We start from the raw sequence: 20,308 nt of genomic DNA on the forward strand, positions 1-20,308 counted from the left end.
GTGCTACGCGCGGAATAATTTAATTTGTTTAACTCTTCTACAAAACTTAGTTCTCAAAGAGAAGTTTCAAATATTTTGTGAAATTTATCAGTAAGATTCACTTGGGATATTATATCTGAAAACGTGAACTATGTATGTTATTAATAATTCATCATGAATTGTAAAAACCAGTGTCACTCGACGATTGGTAGAAATAGTTTTGTTACGTCTGTGTTCGTTTGTTAATTTTCCGTAGAAATTCTTTCTGAAGAAACTTCTGCGATACAAGTCCTTTCTTAAATAAAACTAGTTTATTCTTTCTCAATTCAACTCTGCAATACACTTAATTTCCACAGTCACTTTACTTAAATTCACGCTATAATTCACAACGAACGATTCACGCACTTTACTTACGACTTGACTCGATTATCTGTCTTTATCTCTTCAATCTGCAATTATTCATATCTATGCCGTCACTTCTCGCCGGTCTTATATATATATATACGAAATAGAGGGCGTCTGGAGAACACTCGAGGCTTCACGAACGGACATGATCTTTCTAGAATCTCATGACATGTTACTAGCGTCACATGACTTCCGCTGTCGTAACAGTTTTATATTTTGTTTGCTAACAAAATAAAATGAACTAGGGACTGTTAGTCTTTAAGTTTTGCGACATCCTTCTTCAGAGGACCAGATGCAGTCTAGTATTTAGCTTTACCTGACTGTGAATCCGAGGGTTTGCGGTTCGCGTCCGTTTACCACAAAAATGCGCTCCGCACCTTGGGTTCATAGGGGTGCTATAAAAATGACGTCCAGATCCCACTTTTCCTAGACACAAGAGTATCTTACCAAAGAGCTGGCGGTAAGTGCTGTTCGTTAGCTGTCTCCCCCTCTAGTCTGTTAGTTCAAAAAAAGCTAGCCCTGGTGTAATGTTGCTGCGAAAATGATAACTCGAACATCGATTGATGTAACTAAAATCGTTTCATCACGAAGAAAGAATTTTCCCCCAGTATTCTTTATGTAAATCGCTTACATATTAAGATGGAAATTGACAAATAAATTAATTGTTTGAGATTTTTAATTTAAGAACTCGGGAAAAACTTGAAATCACCTATTATACACAGTTGTTATAGGACGTCATAACACAGGTTTAAAGCGGTGAATTTTTTTATTATTTTCATGATTCGTTGAGTGTGAACTTAGCGCAAGTTCTTGGGTGAAACACGAGAAAAGATGCAGGGATCAGACCACTGCAGAGAGTTTTGAACAATTCAGCTTTCATGTGTTTCTCAAGAGGGCTTTTCCTGTTTTGGTTATAGAGCTCCAATAGTTTTATCTTGCCGCGTTTTACAGGATATCACACTTATAACACGATCTTGGAGACGTGGTACGAAAACTCTTGTCCCACTCAGCTGCAAATAAAATATGGAAAACATTTATATAGAATATCTTTACACGAGAGGGTCAACAACTTAAGTCCCTCGTCTGTATATTTGTACACGAAACTTCACGCTCGAGAGCTGTATGTGTGTGTGTTGGTGTATATATATGTACGTATGTAACAGTGACATCGTATGTAATAATTTATTTTAAGTGCTTACCACTTCAATTTGTGTAAAATGATACAATAAAACAAAAACGTAGTATTAATTTTTTACTGTATGCACAGGTTTGTCTGTCTAGTGTTGACGATGAAATAAGCTATAGCGTTTTTAAGATGATAAAGTGGGTCAAAAATTTGTCGACTTCGCGTGCATGTTCTTTATAGAACTGCTGTTTCGTTGATATATGTATGGAGTTTTTTTTTGGGGTGGGTGGGGGGTGGGAGGTGATACGTTAATCCTTGAGTTAAAATGTTGAGTTCAAGACATCCGTATTAACCAACGCAAATTTGTTAAGCGTAAATGTTTAGAATTTCTCGTACTTTGACGGTTATGTGTAGCAAAGGCTTTTTGTGCAACACGTTCGCATCGATGTTTCTGTTTTTAAATTAGTAAACTGTTCATAATATTTTACTACACGTGTAGTATCCAAATCAAGATATAATATATGATACGTTTTTTGTGTTGTTTTTGGTTGTCCCGGATCTCCTTCTATAAGGAGTTTGTTTATGGAAAACATCATAACTTCATGGTGTCAGTGATTTATCGAAAGTAATTAAGAAAAGTAACGTGCTGTACGTTCCATTGACCCGAATACATAAATTGAAGTTTTTTATATTGAGATATGATTTCTTCAAATAATAAAAGGATATGGCGTTTATGTGGAAATAAGAAACGTATTGAATTTAATGTTATTTTTTATAGCTTTCTTGAGAAAGATAACCAAATGTTCTCAGAAGGACTTACCTGCTTTGTCATGATAATTTAATGTTTACACATTAAAAAATTTCCCTCATTTTTGAACTGATAGTTACTCTTTCAGGCACAATAAAAATTTCCATATAAGTAGAGTGACCTTTTGGAGTGGAAGGACCTTTTCTAGTGGAAGGGACAGAAAATATGGCACTTGCCAACGTTGTATTATCAAGTTAAAAGTGGTTCTGAGTACAAGATCTTATTCTGTGTTTATTATTATTTTCAGACTAAAAGCACGAATAAACACAAAGTATTTTAGTTGCTCAAAGTGGGCTGTGTCAAGTATGAGTGATGCAAAGAGGACACTGTTTTTGTTTGTTATATACGGTTGACTGATATTTAAAAGTTTGTGCGTCTCAGTCGTTTCGTTAAGCAAAGTCAGTGGTAGGCACAACTTACCAGAAAAAGATACTGTGTAAAAATTATTGGCCTTTGGAATGTATATTTAAAGATAAACCTGCCTACAAACAACGCTTTATTGATATATTTATAGAATACCTTTATCAACCAGTTTAAGTTATTGTTATATTGTATTTGAAAATGGGCCTTAAATAAACGTCCTCAAGAATACAGGCAATGAGATGATCAAGATTCTGTATCAGTTGGTTATAGGTTATTAACAGATTAAACAATTGCAGTGTTTATATTACTGAGAAGTTCACATATAACTGTAAACGTTTACCACATGGAACACACAGTGAACCCAGACTAAAATGTTAAAAGATATTGTAAAACGTTTACTTGATGTTCAACAATTCATTTTTAAGTTTTTCTAAGGGTTTATTTAAAAGAAATGTGTTGAGCCATGAATTTATTTATCTTGCATGAAAACACTATATTCGCGAAATAGCAAAAACATTTTTTTTGAAGAGAATTAATGTATGAAATTATGTTTTAATAATTTTTGCCTCTCAATTTTCCATTCTGGTCATCTAGCATTATATCTACACTTGAGGTTTGCTTTTTTATTTCAAAGTTATTGTAAATGGTTTGGACATTATAACTGGATCTTTAGAGAAAAAATGTTCTACCTGAAACACATTCCTCGCTATTAGCCTGAAAATATGTATGTCAGTTTTATTTTACGACTTTTCGTATCTATAATTATAAAGTTTATTATGACCAGCTCCTTATGAATTTTGACAGTAACATCAACATGCACTCAAAGCGTAAATGTAACTTTGCTAAAAGTAACAAACATTTCCCATATCTTTTTAACCTCGTTAAGTTTCGTATACATTTAAACAAAAATCGATGCTTTGTGTTTCTGTGTAATTTATTTATAAAAATACGAAATTCGTCAATTAACGTAAACAGTGACGACAACGTGAGACTGAAGAGGACGCTTGAATCAGTTCTTCTGATAGTTTGTTCCATTTGCATTTTCTTTCCCATTGTTACATACAATATTGTGTTAATCTGATTGCTATGTTATCCACGAAGGGATAGATACCTTAAAAGAATTTCCAAACAACATCGTGAGATTGGCTTACCCAAGAAGAATTATGAAAGAAAACTCCTCAAGGCGAAAAGGGAAAAATTACAAATGCAATTTCTTATCAGTTTGAAGAAGAAAGTTACTCGAAAATCTTTATTACCAAACATATTCAAGAAAAATCAACGACATTATTTTTGGGAACCTTGAAGAACCCATCTTAAAAGAAAAGGTTGAGACGATAAATTATAAATTTAATGAGGACTGTTACACGTCACTAACTTTATGGGCGCAGCAATTTTCTCAACGATCGTAAAGATGCTTGGATTAAACGTAAATAACTGACATTGTGAACGTGAGTTTGTGTTCTGAAGATTTGGCGTCATTATAATTGCTACCAAGTCACGCTTTGCAAACTTGTATTGTTTGCTATTTGAAATGTTCCAGAATGTGCATAATACACTTTTGTTTGCACCCCCCCCCCCAGGCAGAGCTTAAGATTTTTCCATTTACAAAGTTTGCAAGTATGCTATAAGCATAGAGTTAGTCTTTTGCATAAAGGAGTAATAAACATTAATAATAATGATTTCAGACTTAACGAATTCGATGGTGTTTTTATTCATGGAATGGAGCTAATTCCGTCGGATTTACAGTTTACTGTTTTTAAGATACGTTTAGTAGTAGTCACAAAATGGCAACGTTCTGTGTGTTTGTTATGCAAACGCTATCCATTCTTTTAAGCAAGGTTTACCCACAACCATACAAGTTAAATGTATTTCAAAGCCTGTGTTTAGGATAAGAAAACAAATCGTGATGTAATTACCATTTGTGGCCTGAAAGTTTCAGAAAGGAGGATTTGAGTTTCACCACTAGGTGGTAATCTGTCAAAAAAAAAAAAATGAAACACTAATAATATCGGAAATGACTTACCACATGTGTTACGGGGGGTTTGAAAAATCAGAGAATGTTGAATATTTTGTATCGTGAGTCGAATTTAGAAAGAAAAGTGATCAAATATTCGTGAAAGTCTCATTTTCTCCATTTTACAAAATCATTGATTTTTAGCCGCGGCATAGCGGCTCAAAGAATGGCTCTGAGTTTTTTCTTTTCAGGAACAAACTTTTAGTTCATAACTCCATCTCTACCGATATGAGATCTAATTACAGCCGCAGCTATTGAGTATTCCCTATTGTTCTTTTTTTAAGTAAACGCTGTTGGAAGTGATAAGTCGGCGAATATTTTTTTTTCTCCAAAGAACAGATTGTTATATATCAGCAAAGAAGAATATAATCCACGAACCTCTTTCATTTTTTTTGTTTTTTAATATCTCAGGATTTGCCAGTTTTCTGTTAGTTTCCTCAATTGTTATATTGCTCTTCCGACATTGATCACAAAAAAAACAACATTGTTAACGGTGACGAACTTCTGTGTTTCGTAACGTCTTCATTTATATTGTAAAGTATTTCATGTTTTATTTATGCAATACTATAATTGAAATCTGAGTCATTTTTTCACCTTAACATTGCTCGCGCTTTGATGGCGAAGTTTTGTTGTACTAAGAATGTTAAAAAGTCGTTTTATTATCGGCTACAGATACGAGTGAAATTTGTATATAAATTGCATGTGTATTTTTGCAAAGTTGGGGGGGGGGGGTTGCAATTAGGTATGTGTGTGTGTGTGTGTGTGTGTTTTTAAAGTTAAGCACAAAGCTACACAATGGGCTATCTGTGCTCTGCCCACCACTGGTATCGAAACCCAGTTTCTAGAGTTGTAAGTCCGCAGACATCCTGCTATGTCACTGGGGGTCATATATGTATGTACTATGTAATAAAAATTTGGTGTTTTAATCGTTCAGATCTATTAACGAATGTATAAGCCCAGAGAAATATGTTGTAAAGTTATTTCTGAATACATAACTATTTAGTAGAAAAGCGAATAGGCTGATTCTTAAAAAAGAATAATTTAAATGTTCTGTACCTTGTATGTCGTCAATAACCTAAACTCTTTACTCGCTGAACCTTGACTTAAAAACAACTCCAGGTTTCGCTATATTTAAATAATGTAAAAGAAAGCGTGACATTTGGTTGTATTGAATGTCGAGGTTCCTGTTCTGTGAAGTTTCATCTATAATTTTGCCTTCCTCTACAGAGAAGGAGGCATATCGCATTTCCGATTTCTTACTCCTTTCCAACAAAGTACAATTGTTCGCCACCACTTTATTTCTTGGAAGGTGTATAGCTTGGTCCAATACACCTAAAACTCCTTTTTTTTAAATCTTTTTATTATTTATACCCCAGTTGTAAATTTAGGGGGGCAGAGATCAAATATGAAAAAAACAAAAAAAACAACACCACCATATTGTAGCCTACAGATTCCTTACATTTCCATCAACCCAAATGAAACTTGTGAGAAAAATATCTGGCGACAACCCCTACAGACTAAAGGAAATAAATATATTATTTTTCTTTTGATTTTATAGCGGTCAAGGTTTAATCTATTTTACAGAAATAGGATTTTTCTTCTGCTGTTTGATTGTATTTCGATCAATCCAGATGAGACTATGCAAAAAGATACATTGTGAACCCCCCCCCCCCCCACACACACACAAAAGCAGACATATTTTGGGATTTATACCTTTTTTTTGATTTTAAGGAGGTCAAAGGCAAGGAAAAGAAAATCACAGTGCATATGTAAACGTTACAAGGGGCTATATATATATCTTAGAATGCCTTTTATCTGTTCATTATTTACCTCTAGTTTTTGCCATAAATTTATTTTCGTAGAAACAGCTCTACGTGCTATATATAATATCACAATTTAATATGCTCCAATACACCTTTGTTACGAAGAATTCTCAAGTTGATCTTGTGTTTTCTATCCTTTTGAAGCATATATCTTCTATTTAATGCGTCCTTACTCTGCCTTGAATACAATTTTCACTTCGAAATCTACTGTATTTTGAAAAGCTTATCGAATAATGTGGATGGGGAAGTCATATTGCAAATGTTGGCCTTTCTAGTTTTGAAAATATTTTTCTTTCTGTATATTTGGTGACTGTTAACATGCAACCCAGATATTCTACAATAGACGCTTATAGGTAATATCTAAATGCACGAGGATAAAAGAAAATGGATGTAATCGGTTTTGTTTACTTTTTTTTATCAAAAAGTTATTTAAAATGAATGATGTATATAATAACAATTTTTGGTTGGCATTGAAAACAATTTCTTTACTTTCACTCATAAAATATTATTTATTAACAGGCGTGAGGTTACACGCACGTGTGGTCACGTGTTGAAATTTGAACTTGGTGCGTTTCATGTGTATGCCTTATATATTTGTAGACCATAGACATATTCCGTTTTTTATCCTTTTGTTAAAATACTTCTATAGTTCTAGTGGAGTACATGTGTTCTTCACAGATCTTTTGTTTTATTATGTGAAACTGTTCTTTCGATTATAAATAAAATCCATTGAAGTTTTAAATATATGGCGAGCAACTTTATCGTTTTTTTTTATATAGCTAGTTAACATGTTTGCACCATATTTCAGTGCAGGTTTTTATATTTTGTTTCGAGGATATCAACCAAATTTAATAAAATGATACGGGGACGGACGTCATTAGGCTTAATGATAGAAGATCCACGTTAGCTGAAAATGTAGTATATCTCCTGGACATAAGATTTTGAAAATATTTTTACTATACACGTTATGTTAAAGCATAATTGTAGATGTTACTCTCATAGGAAATATATGAAAATATATCGGAAAAAGTTTAGATTTTGTTACAAATATGGGCATTAGAAAGACAGATGTCAACGGCAAATGATGCTAGTGCAGGGTTCCTCAACGTGGGTCAGTACCCAAAATTGGGTTGTCAGATTGTGTGTGTGTGTGAAAGAATCGCGAACATAATTTGAAGATAGATAATAGTTTATGCATTTATTAAAATTTTCACTTCGTTATTTTGTAAGCCAGGTATTTTTTGCACTTAATCCATTTACGGTTAGATTGGTGAATGTTGATTTAAATACTAAAACCTTCTTTATCATTAAAACTTTTGTACTTTAGAATGATCGCACTAGTGATCGAAACGTCGTATCTGTTTTAAAATTATTCTTCCTTACTCTAAAAGCTGTAACTTGTAATAAGATAATATGTTACTTTTTGTTTTGTAATACTTTTCTAGTATAGAATTGTAACTTGTAGCTTTATATTTTAGATCAAAAGTTAAATAAATACTATGCTTGTCTTTGACAACTTTAAATCATGTTTGCAGCTAAGAGCCTCTTCTGAAACTTTCATATTTTGTCACTCTTTTCTCGCGAAAAAAAGGCCTAGCATGGCCAGGTGGTTAGGGCACACTAATCGCAATCTGTGGACCACGGGTTCGAATCCTCGTCCCACCAAACATGTTCAGCCGTGGTGGCGTTATAATGTGACGGTCAATCCCGCTATTCGTTGGTAAAAAAAAAAAAGTAGCCCAAGAGTTGGCGTTGGGTGGTGATGACTAGCTGCCTTCCCTCTAGTCTTACACTGCTAAATTAGCTATGGCTAGCGCAGATAGACTTCGTGTAGCTTTGCACGAAATTCAAACCAATTCCCATTTCTCGCGAATAAGGTATTACCTGTGAACAGTAACTGATATTTTATTTCGTTGAATTACGTTGTTCAGAACTGTGGTACATACAATTGATGTTTTTCGTGTTGTATGTTATTGAATATTATTATAGAGACGTTAGAAGATCACAACCATTTTTTTTTTCTTCTTGAGCTGTTTTCATTCTTGTTCTGTTTTGAGACTTTTTATGTAGTTAATGCATATGGCTAACGGTGTTTATTTTTATTTGGAAATAATATTTGTGGTTTTTGTCCTCTGGATTTATGCTACTTTTGAATAATTAAAACGTTCGAAAAGATGGTGTTCAGAATTATCTATCGCTTTGAATTCGACAAGAACGATCTAAGAAGCTACAGTGTTAGGATACGCAGTTAGTTGAATAGGTTTTTATAGGGTATGGTTAAAAACAGGAACGTGGCAAAAAGGATTAAGCTCACAGTGACACCTAAATAAAGATAAATGGGTTCACTTTACGAAATCATGTCTAACTCCAATGACTCGTGTAAAAAAAGAAGTAACAGCATATCTTATTTCATTAGTAGCAGTTACTGTACTTACAAGTACAAAGTGATAGTATTATTTATTATAGAATGAGTCACATAATGCATGTAAGTTCCAAAACTCACTATAAGGTGGCACCACTCATGCACATATATTTAATTTTTACAGAATTGGAGCGCGATTTTTTTGTTTTTTATTGTTTTATTGACGTCGTCTAACGGAATATTTTGTTGTATCTTTAGTGCTAGAAACGGGAAAATATGGCGACTCCTACAGTTACGTTTTTTAAATAAGTGCACTAAGAATACTATTTTGTTTTTTTCTCTCTATCAGTACATGAAGATTTTTCCCGGCGGATGGTAGATCAAAAGTGGGCAGACGCGAGAGAAATTGTAGACAGTAGTAAGACAACTCGAAACAGGTTATGAATGAGTAGGGACATCTGCCATGAAAGCATAGCATCAACGTTAGAGCTATTTACATTTGAATATGCCATTATTATGTTATTAAATGTAACATCTGATCTTCAACTAAAATCACGATTGACAATTCATATAAAAAATTCGACGTTCTCTAAATGGTTGTCGCCATTTTTCTTGTAGAAGAAATTGCAGAGGAAGTAGCCAACAAAATAGGTGAAATATTTCTACCAGCATAGACAGAGTAATAGTAGAAACGGTTGCTGCAAGAAGAAAGGGTAGGGTGTGATAAACTTTACAAGAAGAAACCTGTTTTTTTTTGTTTCCCTCATAATATACAATGCGCATCATAGCTGAGTACACGTTTCTGTGAGACTACATACGATTTTCAACATTGTTCAATCTATGGCAAGATTCTGTCTTGTGTTTCTTTTACATAGCATTGTTGAACCTGTGAATCTTAATGCGGTTTCATACTTACTAGAATAAGGCACAACGTTCAACGTGATTGTGTAAATTTGGTTATGACAGAATCGCTTATACAATATTAAAGCTTGTTGTGTTTTTGTAAATTTGTTTGTCTGCAAACTCCTCCCACAGTTTGGAGCTGGCAGGCAGAATTGGGTTGGCCCGAGAGTGTAGTTATTTCCCTGAAATAGGGCCTAAGGCCGCTCGGAGGAGTCACTTGTTTTAACCACTCGCACCACTATACAGTAGTGTGTCGTCTGTCAGTCACTAAAATGACGTCACATAAGGGACGTTTAGCGTTGCAATTTGTAATGTCGTGACGTCAGTAAAATGTGCGCATGCCACGAATCACGAGAAGAATTATGCACTCTGTAGGCTACAGCACAGCATGATATATGAACTTCAAAATTCCAAAACAAGAAATAAAAATATTTGTTACTCTTAATTTTGGTCTTATTTACTCTTGAAACAGAACACTTTCGGGGACCCTGCAGAAGCACATCTAATATGTAAAAGTATTTCTAATTTTTATGACGTAACTAATTAACGAAGACGTTTTAGTAATTCACTGTTTTGCACTTAAGACTTTTTTGTTGTCGTTTTATTATTCAGCGTATTAATGTACATCCCTAATGTCATGAGCCACCACGAAGAAAGCAGATGAAAAACACTGGTCAGTAAGGACAGCAAGGTTATGTATGTATTCATCAGTTCTTACTTAAGCCTTATACCAGATTACATTGGTCTAACTTTATTACATGGCTGAAATGGCGTCGATATTTTATTTTTTAAAATCAGTGTATTATACGATTGCGTTACACATTGTGAATAATATTCCCAGATTTGCATATACGAATTAGGAAATACAATGCTCAATGATAATAACTTTGGACATAAAGAAGTAATTGAAATAAAACACGAAGATGGCAAGATGTCTAAATGATTTACATAAAGAATGGTAAAAAAGATGGAACAATCAAGTCAATGTGGATAAACAAGAAAATCAACTCTAAAGTAAACCCTTTATTAGAATTTAAGGCCCAGGAGAAAGATGTTGTCAGAAAAACAGTCCAAAGGATGTCATTTTGTGGAAACGAGTTTAACGTTTTACAGATCCAATCAGTGCACACTTTCGAGTTCGCTGCCGAATAGAAGGTAAAAAATTTACAATATAATTACTTATTAGAATTTAAGACCAAGAAGAAATATGTTGTCAGACAAATAGTTCAAAGGATGTCATTATGTGGAAACGAGTTTAACGTTTTACAGATCCAATCACTGCACGTTTTGGAGCTCGCTGCCGAATAGAAGGTAAAAATTTACAATACAATTACTTAAGTGTCTGTGTTGCTCGATTGTTCTATCAGCTTTAGCACTGCTGTTGTCTATTCGATTTCATTTTTATGGAGAATAATCCAATGAAGAAAATTTATTCGCTAATAACACTGACAGCTTGACAAAAAAAAAATAAAAAAAAGACGCACCGTAGGTAATAACTAATTCACCAGAACCAATTTCCTCTCTATATATACATGGTGGAAACTTGTTTATTTTGCGTCGGATCCTTTATAGATTTTTTTCTAACTGAATACGTTTTAAAATTACGTCCATTTTTGTATGTTTCATCGAGAGTGGATTTTTTTCTTCTCTCTCTTTTGTAACTATTTATTGTGACAAATTGGCATACACTCATTATTATATTTCTCACTCCTGAATGGGGAAAAGCTGCGTCAAAATCGAAATACACTGCTGTACAAACCGGCTTTTATTCGATTTGTATTTTGTTCAACGTGTTTCGTGTTAATGTGTAAACTCATCGGCTTTGTGCTTCAGCTGTCTGCTTGCGGCCGTACGTAGCCAAGTATCTGACTGCTAACTACATGGCCACGAATAAATAAATCGCTTGTGAGTTCTGCTGACCATAGCTGTTTTCCATCTATTCATATCAGTTCAAAATTCTGGATGACTAGCTCAGATAGTCCTTGAGTTGCTTTGCGCGGATATCTGAAAACGAAAGAAAATCAATTGTAATAATCTAACATGAAATTTGTTCAATAGAAAAATGAACTTATTTGTATTTTGGAATTTTTACAAATCTGCTGCAGTCTTCCAGTTAAATTACATTTGTACTTTAACCCCCCCCCTCTCCATATTGGAAGAAACGGTTTCTTAAGTGAAAAATATTGACATTAAAATTTCAGAGTAGTACACTTGATTTTCACAGAATTTCAAAACCTCTTTAAAAGACAGATCTGCATTTTAATATCTAACGTCAACCATTTCTTGGGAAAATGGAATACAAATCTGCAATATGTACGAACTTTTTATAAAGTGGACGCGACAGAATGACGGCAAACAACTAAATAACTGCCGCTGGAGGTCGTCTAATATGATACAATAACATGTATGACATCAAATTCTGGACTATGGGCGTTGAGTTTTGTTTTTTGCTCTGCTTCTCGTACCGAGTGAATAAAAAGAATTGATTACTAGAAAGACCGAGTATGCCGTGTTCTGTGCTAAATGACTTTTTTAATGTGTGCTTTTGTTTGCCTGCGATAAAGGCACCAGTAGAGAAGACAATTAACCGCCAGCCCTTCATTCATATGACGAGCTATTCCCGCCAATTGTGCGACGTATGTGTTATGTATTTATAACATTTTGTAAAACCTGATTTTGCTGTTTAAGAGTTTGTGAAATACGCGGTATTAATTTTTCTAGTTTCGTTGCGAGATTACAGGACAAGCCATTCTTTTAAATTTTTACTTTAGTAAAATGTAATTCAGCGATTTATCACCGCTTCTTTAAAATCGGTTGTTGCCACAATTTTATTTTTCAGGTGGTTTCGATAACACGCAACGACAAATTGATTAGTAGAATATTTTCAGAAACACCGTATAACACGATATCAATAATAATAAAATTAATAGCCATTGTTGTTATTATATCGGTAAAACAAAAAAAAAAAACAACAAAAGGAAAGCTTAGGCATCTAAACTGAATTTTCGTTTCAGTGTTGTAATTGCAAGGATTTTGTTCCAAAATTGACAACACTCAATTTTTGCAGTTTTACGGAATCAAGAACTCTATTCAGTTTTGTTGAAGTTTAAACTTGTGCAGGGGGTGGCCGAGTGGTTAGCGTCGTCGAAGTCCGAGATTTCATGGTTTGTGCTCTGTTGCCACAAAAAAAAAACAAAAAAAAACGCGCTGCACACTTTGAGGCCGTAGGTGTGTTATAAGAGGTACGGTTGTTGCTTGTTTTAGAGCAAAGCCACATGGGGCTATCTGCTGCATACAACACGAGGAATCGAACCCCGGACTATTGCGTTGTAAACTTGCCGATGTTCCACCGGGAGGACAAAAGTTACGGTCAAATGCCACAATTCTTTTGTATAAGAGCCGTCCAAGAGCTGGGTGTTACAGTGACTACCCGATGTCCATCTAGCCTATCTGTTCAAACTTAGGGTCGACGTTGGGCAGGTAGGCTTTTATGTAGTTTTGCGTGAAAAGTCTAAACAAGTCGAAAACTATATATTTGAACTCAACATATTATTTCCTCCTATGCATGGTTTTTACACCAGTAGTTAAACTTTTGATATCCTTTACTCAGCTAGCGAATGTATCCTTACTTATCTTTTCATATCTTATATTGATTTGTTGAATTTTAATAATTCACTGTATTAAATTTTTTCAAAAATTAGATATGTTTAGGCAACATGAAGTTGTATTCTTTGTTGTTGTTTTTTTGTGTCATAAAATTGAAATTTTAAGCAATTGATTTGTATAATTAACTGTCTAAATAGTTTACCTTGAACGGTTAATATACCACAGGAGATTGTTTAAATACTACTAAGCAAGTTGTGATTATTTATAACTCAATTAGTTTCAAAATATGGGCATTCATCGAAAAAGGAAAAGAAGTAAGGTTATATTTTACTCTTAAAATAGTGTGACTTAAGTATTGTAGAGTTGTACTTTACTCTTAAAATAGTGTGACGTAAATGTTGTACAGTTGTACTTTACTCTTAAAATAGTGTGACGTAAATGTTGTAGTTATACTTTACTCTTAAAATAGTGTGACGTAAATGTTGTAGAGTTGTACTTTACTCTTAAAATAGTGTGACGTAAATGTTGTAGTTATACTTTACTCTTAAAATAGTGTGACGTAAATGTTGTAGATTTGTATTTTACTCTTAAAATAGTGTGACTTAAGTATTGTAGAGTTGTACTTTACTCTTAAAATAGTGTGACGTAAATGTTGTACAGTTGTACTTTACTCTTAAAATAGTGTGACGTAAATGTTGTACAGTTGTACTTTACTCTTAAAATAGTGTGACGTAAATGTTGTAGTTATACTTTACTCTTAAAATAGTGTGACGTAAATGTTGTAGAGTTGTATTTTACTCTTAAAATAGTGTGACGTAAATGTTGTAGAGTTGTATTTTACTCTTAAAATAGTGTGACGTAAATGTTGTAGAGTTGTATTTTACTCTTAAAATAGTGTGACGTAAATGTTGTAGAGTTGTATTTTACTCTTAAAATAGTGTGACGTAAATGTTGTAGAGTTGTATTTTACTCTTAAAATAGTGTGACGTAAATGTTGTAGAGTTGTAATTTTTGTCGAAGTCATTTTACGAAACATAATTCTGCTGTACATGAACATATTTGTTTAAACATTGTACTCATTAATACATACAGAATGTTAGTGTGTTACTATTGCACTAGTTAAAAACACAGCACAGAGCATGTGTTCTGAATATAATTATTCATAGAGGTATGACTGAGGAAATCAAGTTCTGATGATTTCTTGTGTTATGAAATATTTTTCAGTATATTGTTTTTGAATGTACTTATTATGTAAAATAGTATTTTCACATGTGTACATTATAATTTTGTACAGACATTTCGGAAAATTGCAACGTCGAATTGATATTTTCGTGCTCGTGAAAATACAATAGCAAAGTGCTAACGCCTCGTAATACGAAAGAGAAAAATTTTATAGGCCGTGTAAAGTTCAATGTATTTTTAGTACGCATGTTTTATTATGAAGTCCGACATTACTGAAAGGTATTAATTCATCATTTCCTTACAAGGCGCAGTGATAATGGATTGTCTGTTAGCTACGTGTATATATATACACACACACACACACACACACACACACACACACACACACACACACACACACACACACACATATATATATATATATATATAACTATACAGACACACACACACACACACACACACACACACATATATATATATATATATATATAATATACAGGCACACAAACGTTTGCTTCAGTGTCATCGAAGTTTCCTGCGAGGACTACTATCAGAAACTCATTTATGTAGCTCATATCCTTAAATCCTGTGTATTCCACTCAACTCTGTTTTAGTCCTTTATAAAACTTTGCGTTTATCGTGTCTGGCTGCTCAAAATTTCGCGAATATATATATCTTAGTAGAATAAAAATGCAGTACATACCGCTGGCTGTGGGCAACTAAAATAGTTAGTGTTTTGAGGAGAATCTACTGTGTGTGCGTATATACAATGCTTCACTGGTGCAATGAACTTTCCACCCAGTTACATCATGTACATGCAGTGATAAAACAATAATTCACCACCAGCTGATGGAACTCGGTATCTTCAATTCATTGGCGTGTGGAAAATGAAAGACTCTTCAGGAATATACTAGATTATCATACACGCATTGAATAAACGAGTGACTGTATTTGCACTAAGAATAGTTATGCCTGTCGGCTCTCTCTCTCACGCACACGTCTGACAAAAGCGCACTTCATCAAAACATTTAATTTCTCGCGTAAAAAAAAAAGTAGTATTGTGTTCCTGTGGAATATGAACAAACTTTAATTAAATTGCCATTATAAACACCATAAGAGACATGTTACACAGGCCAGAAATGAACCAGCTGTGGGGTAGTAATTCATGTTTGTTCTTTTAATTTTAAATGTATCTATCTACTTGTGCCTCCAGTGGCTCTGGTATAAGTTTAACGTCTTATAACGCTAAATTTCGGGTTTTGGTATTCGTGGTGAGCACAGCACTGATAGTCTTTTGTGTAGCTTTGTCCTAACAACAAACAAATCTGTATATAATTAAACGAAAATATTCAGAAAAGTTGAGCAAACATTTTCATCATTTTGTTCAATCCTGTTAAAAAAAGTATAACATTATATTATAAAAGTAGAAATATACAAGTGTGGCTTATTAAGGTACTCAAAACTGCCATTACATTCGTGGCGCATATACCGCCTTAGTAGCAACAGCATAGCTACAGGGCCCGCAAAATTATGTAATTAACCCTATCACGACTGGCGAGCATCTTTCAGGTGTCGTCATAGTATTTGTTTAATGTAATTCGTAAATAAAACTGTTGAAACTGTACTTTCTGCGCAGCTCCGAGTAGTCTTGACTGTAAACAACGCACGCATCAATGTTTTTATAATTTTCCTGCTAATCCCAAAGCGTAGGTTTAGATTTGTTAAGAAACTAGCATCCAGTTAAAAAATAATCATCTTTGTCTTCTTTCTCACGTGAGTTGTGGGGGCTGTATTGGAATTTTCGTGTAGGCCCTGTGACTTGCTAGTACACCACTATTGTGGGTGTTTTCATTCATGCTATAAATGCATTTTTTAGAAATATTAATATGAAACGTAGTTGCAGGCATAGGTAACTAAATCATTAAGATGACCAAGTTAGAATTGCAGTATCAAACTTTTGCAATTATTCTCAAGGTAGATAGTATTTGTAAGGAATGGATCTGTGTATTGCAAGACCTGTTTAGATTTGATTTATTTGATTAGCAGTTTTCGAGAAGTGAGGATAGAGGTAGTGGGGCTCAGAACGACTTCTGGCAGATGCAGTTTAAAATGTCTACATCTTCTAATGGTAAGGCAGGTACAGACAGGTTCTCTCTCTTTTGTGTATGTCACAGCTAAACTGGCCTCACTTGGCGATAAATGGAGCATTTCCTGACTGATTGGTTTCGACTGCACAACGAGGCAGAAGTGGCACTTTGAAAATATCCCTACAACTTTAGACTATAGTGTAACACCAAAGCAATGTTATTAGGTATGATCTTCCGTCTTTAATTTTGTTTAATGTCATATTAAAGAGAAAGTGTTATGGGTAGCTAATATCATCACGGTTATAAGGAAGAACAGCCGTCCCCATAATAAGGTTACAAGCCGCGCTATAGGGAGCCTAGTCTCAAAGTTATATTAAAGTTTTTCTTCATTACCCTTTCAAGCCGTCTTCAGCCATTATTAGTTAACACCAATGTTCCCTCTAGTTTTTTCAATACATGTGCGGAATGAATATATTCATGTGCACCTGTATCAAGGCAATGTGCGGATGTGCGCTACTAGTTTTTTGTTTAGGGGCATTTTTAGACCATCATCCTTATTGAATCATTAGGCCACTTTGCAATACTACCAGTTGATTATTTGGGCTTTAGGCCTAACGACTGTCAGGGTCACTGAGGCCGTCAACTTGTTGAGACTCCTCACCATTACTTCGGAAGTGTGCGGCATTTGATTGGTTGTTGTGCGGCCGCGCAGCCGCACAGCTTAGAGGGAACACTGTTATCCTGTACTTCTACCTTGGATAAAAAAAAAATAATAATAATATGCTCAGGAGGCTAGAGAGCCAGTTTTTAACTTAGGAATCAATAAATTATTTGCTAACACTTTTATTTTTTTATATCAAATTTATATTTAATTTTTATAGTGCACTTCTAAATGGTATATTATGAAGGAGTTGTCAGAAGAATGTCAATTTACATAAATACTCATCTTTAAAAATTTACTTCCAAGCATAAATTTATTATGTACTATTACTTTACTGAGGCTTTTCAATGCAGTTCTTGTGGATATAAGCTGATCAGCTTTTGTAAATTTTATTTTCGAGAGAATAATAGCTGTAAAATTTCACTGTGTGTGTTATTTTCCGAAGTTATTTACATTCTTTAGAGTCGTCGTCATCTTTGAACTTTTTTGTACTTAGACAATATTCTTTATTAGTATGTCCTTTTGTTAGAGCTGGCTTCACTGAAGCTGTCATTCTCGTCAAAGATAGAAGTGATTATTTTCATTAACTATAATTGTAAGTATAAGATGTACATGTCAAAAGTTCAGCCACGTTTTCCTTTCAAACATTAGCAATGCAATGTTAACGGGTCGCATTTAAGTGTTTAACATTAGCTGTTGCTTAGCAACATGTCGTTTACGTTATCAAAAGAAAAATGTTTTAAGACAGAGAAACGTCTATTTCAGAATTTTTTTTTTGTTGTTTAAATTTACGTCGCAGATTTTAATACAACAAAAGAGACGAATATCTAACTTTATTTAAGAATTTGTATCTAAATCTAAATGCAAATTTAAAGTTGCAATTGAAAAGGTTTCCGAGTCGCTCCGGAAATTGAAATTTATTTACAAGGAACATGTGTTTCATTCTTAATGTTTCAGTAATTAGGTGGCACTAGCTTGACAGAAGCTAGTCTTTTGTAGGAACAAAGGACATTAGACTGGCTCGTTTTCGACAACAGGAACTATTGAATTACGTCTGTAGATCAGCATCTGTTTCTTTAACATTTTTCTTTAGGAGCGTGCACGAGAAACCAACGGAATATTAACAACGAAACCTTTTCGTGCCTTTAGTCAACGTACAAAAAAAGCTACCATGTAATTATACATAGCTTCGACTGTTCGCTGGAACCTTTCTTTAGTATACATAATTTCATATGTTTGCTCTACTTTTTAAAATAAGCTTGTCTCATTTTTACTATACTTTTATAAATTTTTCATTTGCATAGTTTCTATACTGAAAATGACTGCACACTAATCACTTAAGTTGCAGCTGCTACCTTGTAAAAACTAGCTCACGTGATGCAGATATTGTGTTTGAAAAAAATAAATTTCAGTAAAACAAACTTTTGACTTTCATATTTAAATGTGTGAAATAATTTATACGTCTCTTGATGAAAACAAATTCTAGGAGATCGCTTTAGTGATGAACGTTGGCTCCGTACATTCTCAATTAGAAAAGAAAGACAAAATTACATTTAAAAATCCAAGAATATTCTTTAGACCAGAGTTTTAACTCTTGTTATTAACAAAACATCAAAAAGACGTATATATTCAGCATGATTTATGTATAATCCCTGTTGATGCTATAAATAATATATCTGTGATGTGTGAAGTAAATAACCTAATGAATAATTGTTATAAGGCCAAAATGAACTCGTGTTAGGAAACAAATGTGACCTAATACAGAAACCGTGTTAGTAATCAGAGGGATTAACGATTAGAAGTAGTGTGATTTTGAGCTTACTAGTATTTCACAGCAACTCGTAGCTTTAACGTGTGACGGATAAGCTCTCGGGAAAATATGGTATTTGATCTAATCATATGAATTTTAATTTGATCTAATATATATATTTTTTTACATTTACCTGTATATTAGTTGACAGTTTCTCATTCTTGAAATACATTTCTATGTGTGTACCATGTACAAAATATTTATTATATTAGTTTTATTTTTTGTCTATTTTTTTTCAAGTGCAAAATATTTTTTTCTATATTTCTAAAAATTATCCAAATTTGCATATTGTAGTATTTTCTGTTATTATTTAAAATGTTTCATTAGATTATAACGTCAAAACGTTTTAACAATGTTTATTTTCTAACGCTTTCTTTTTCTTAGAAACTGTGTACCATCAAAACCTTGTAAGGTGGTTAGGGAGCTCGACTCGCAGTCTGCGGGTCGCGGGTTCGAATCCCCATCACACCATACATGCTCGCTCTTTCAGCCGTGGGGGCGTTATAATGTGACGGTCAATCCCACTATTCGTTGGTAAAAGAGTAGCTCAAGAGTTGGCGGTGGGTGGTGACGACTAGCTGCCTTCCCTCTAGTCTTACACTGCTAAATTAGGGGCGACTAGCGCAGATAGCCCTCGTGTAGCTTTGCGCGAAATTCAAAAACAAACAAACAAACAAACAAAATCTTGTAAATGTGAAGGAGTTCGAACCGAGCGCAGCCCAGTGGTTAATGTGATGACTATGGAGATGTTTTTATTTGTTTTAGTTAAGCACAAAGTTACACAGTGGGTAATCTGTGCTGTGCTCACCACGGCTATCTAAACCCGATCTCTAGCATTATAAGTCCACAGATTTATCGCTGGGCCACTGAACGGTGACTATGGAGATGAGGTGGTGTGGTTTGCCTATTGTTACCGCCCCTAAATAATTACGCTCTTCACTTTGGGACTGTGGTTGCATTATGAGATTGACAGTCAACCACTACTATTCGGTCTGAGTTTTTCCTTATATTCTATCGCTTCAAAATTAAGGACGACTAATGCAGATAGCTCTCTAATAGCTTTGCGCAAAATCCAATAAAAAACAACAACAAATAAATGAAGGCGCTGGGAATGTGTTTGAAGGCCCCCTGCCAAACCGGTATATATATATATATATATATATATATATATATATATAT

The 20,308-nt window shown here is 34.0% G+C and overlaps 1 protein-coding gene across 3 annotated transcripts in view; it reads left to right on the forward strand.

Moving 5' to 3' along the window:
- LOC106465730 (glucocorticoid-induced transcript 1 protein-like) overlaps positions 1 to 20,308 on the forward strand; it is a 153,418-nt gene that overhangs the window by 27,488 nt on the left and 105,622 nt on the right. Inside the window, exon 1 of one of the 3 annotated variants that reach the window (XM_022394099.1) lies at positions 10,394 to 10,456. The exons of the other annotated variants lie outside the window; for them this stretch is intronic. Within the exon in view, the coding sequence (XP_022249807.1) occupies positions 10,444 to 10,456 (13 nt within the window). The 5' untranslated portion in view covers positions 10,394 to 10,443. Of the gene's footprint in view, positions 1 to 10,393; positions 10,457 to 20,308 lie in introns of those variants that run through there. 3 annotated transcript variants of the gene reach the window in all.

The sequence above is a fragment of the Limulus polyphemus genome, unplaced genomic scaffold, assembly GCF_000517525.1.
Source record: "Limulus polyphemus unplaced genomic scaffold, Limulus_polyphemus-2.1.2 Scaffold70, whole genome shotgun sequence".
Lineage (NCBI taxonomy): Eukaryota > Metazoa > Arthropoda > Merostomata > Xiphosura > Limulidae > Limulus > Limulus polyphemus.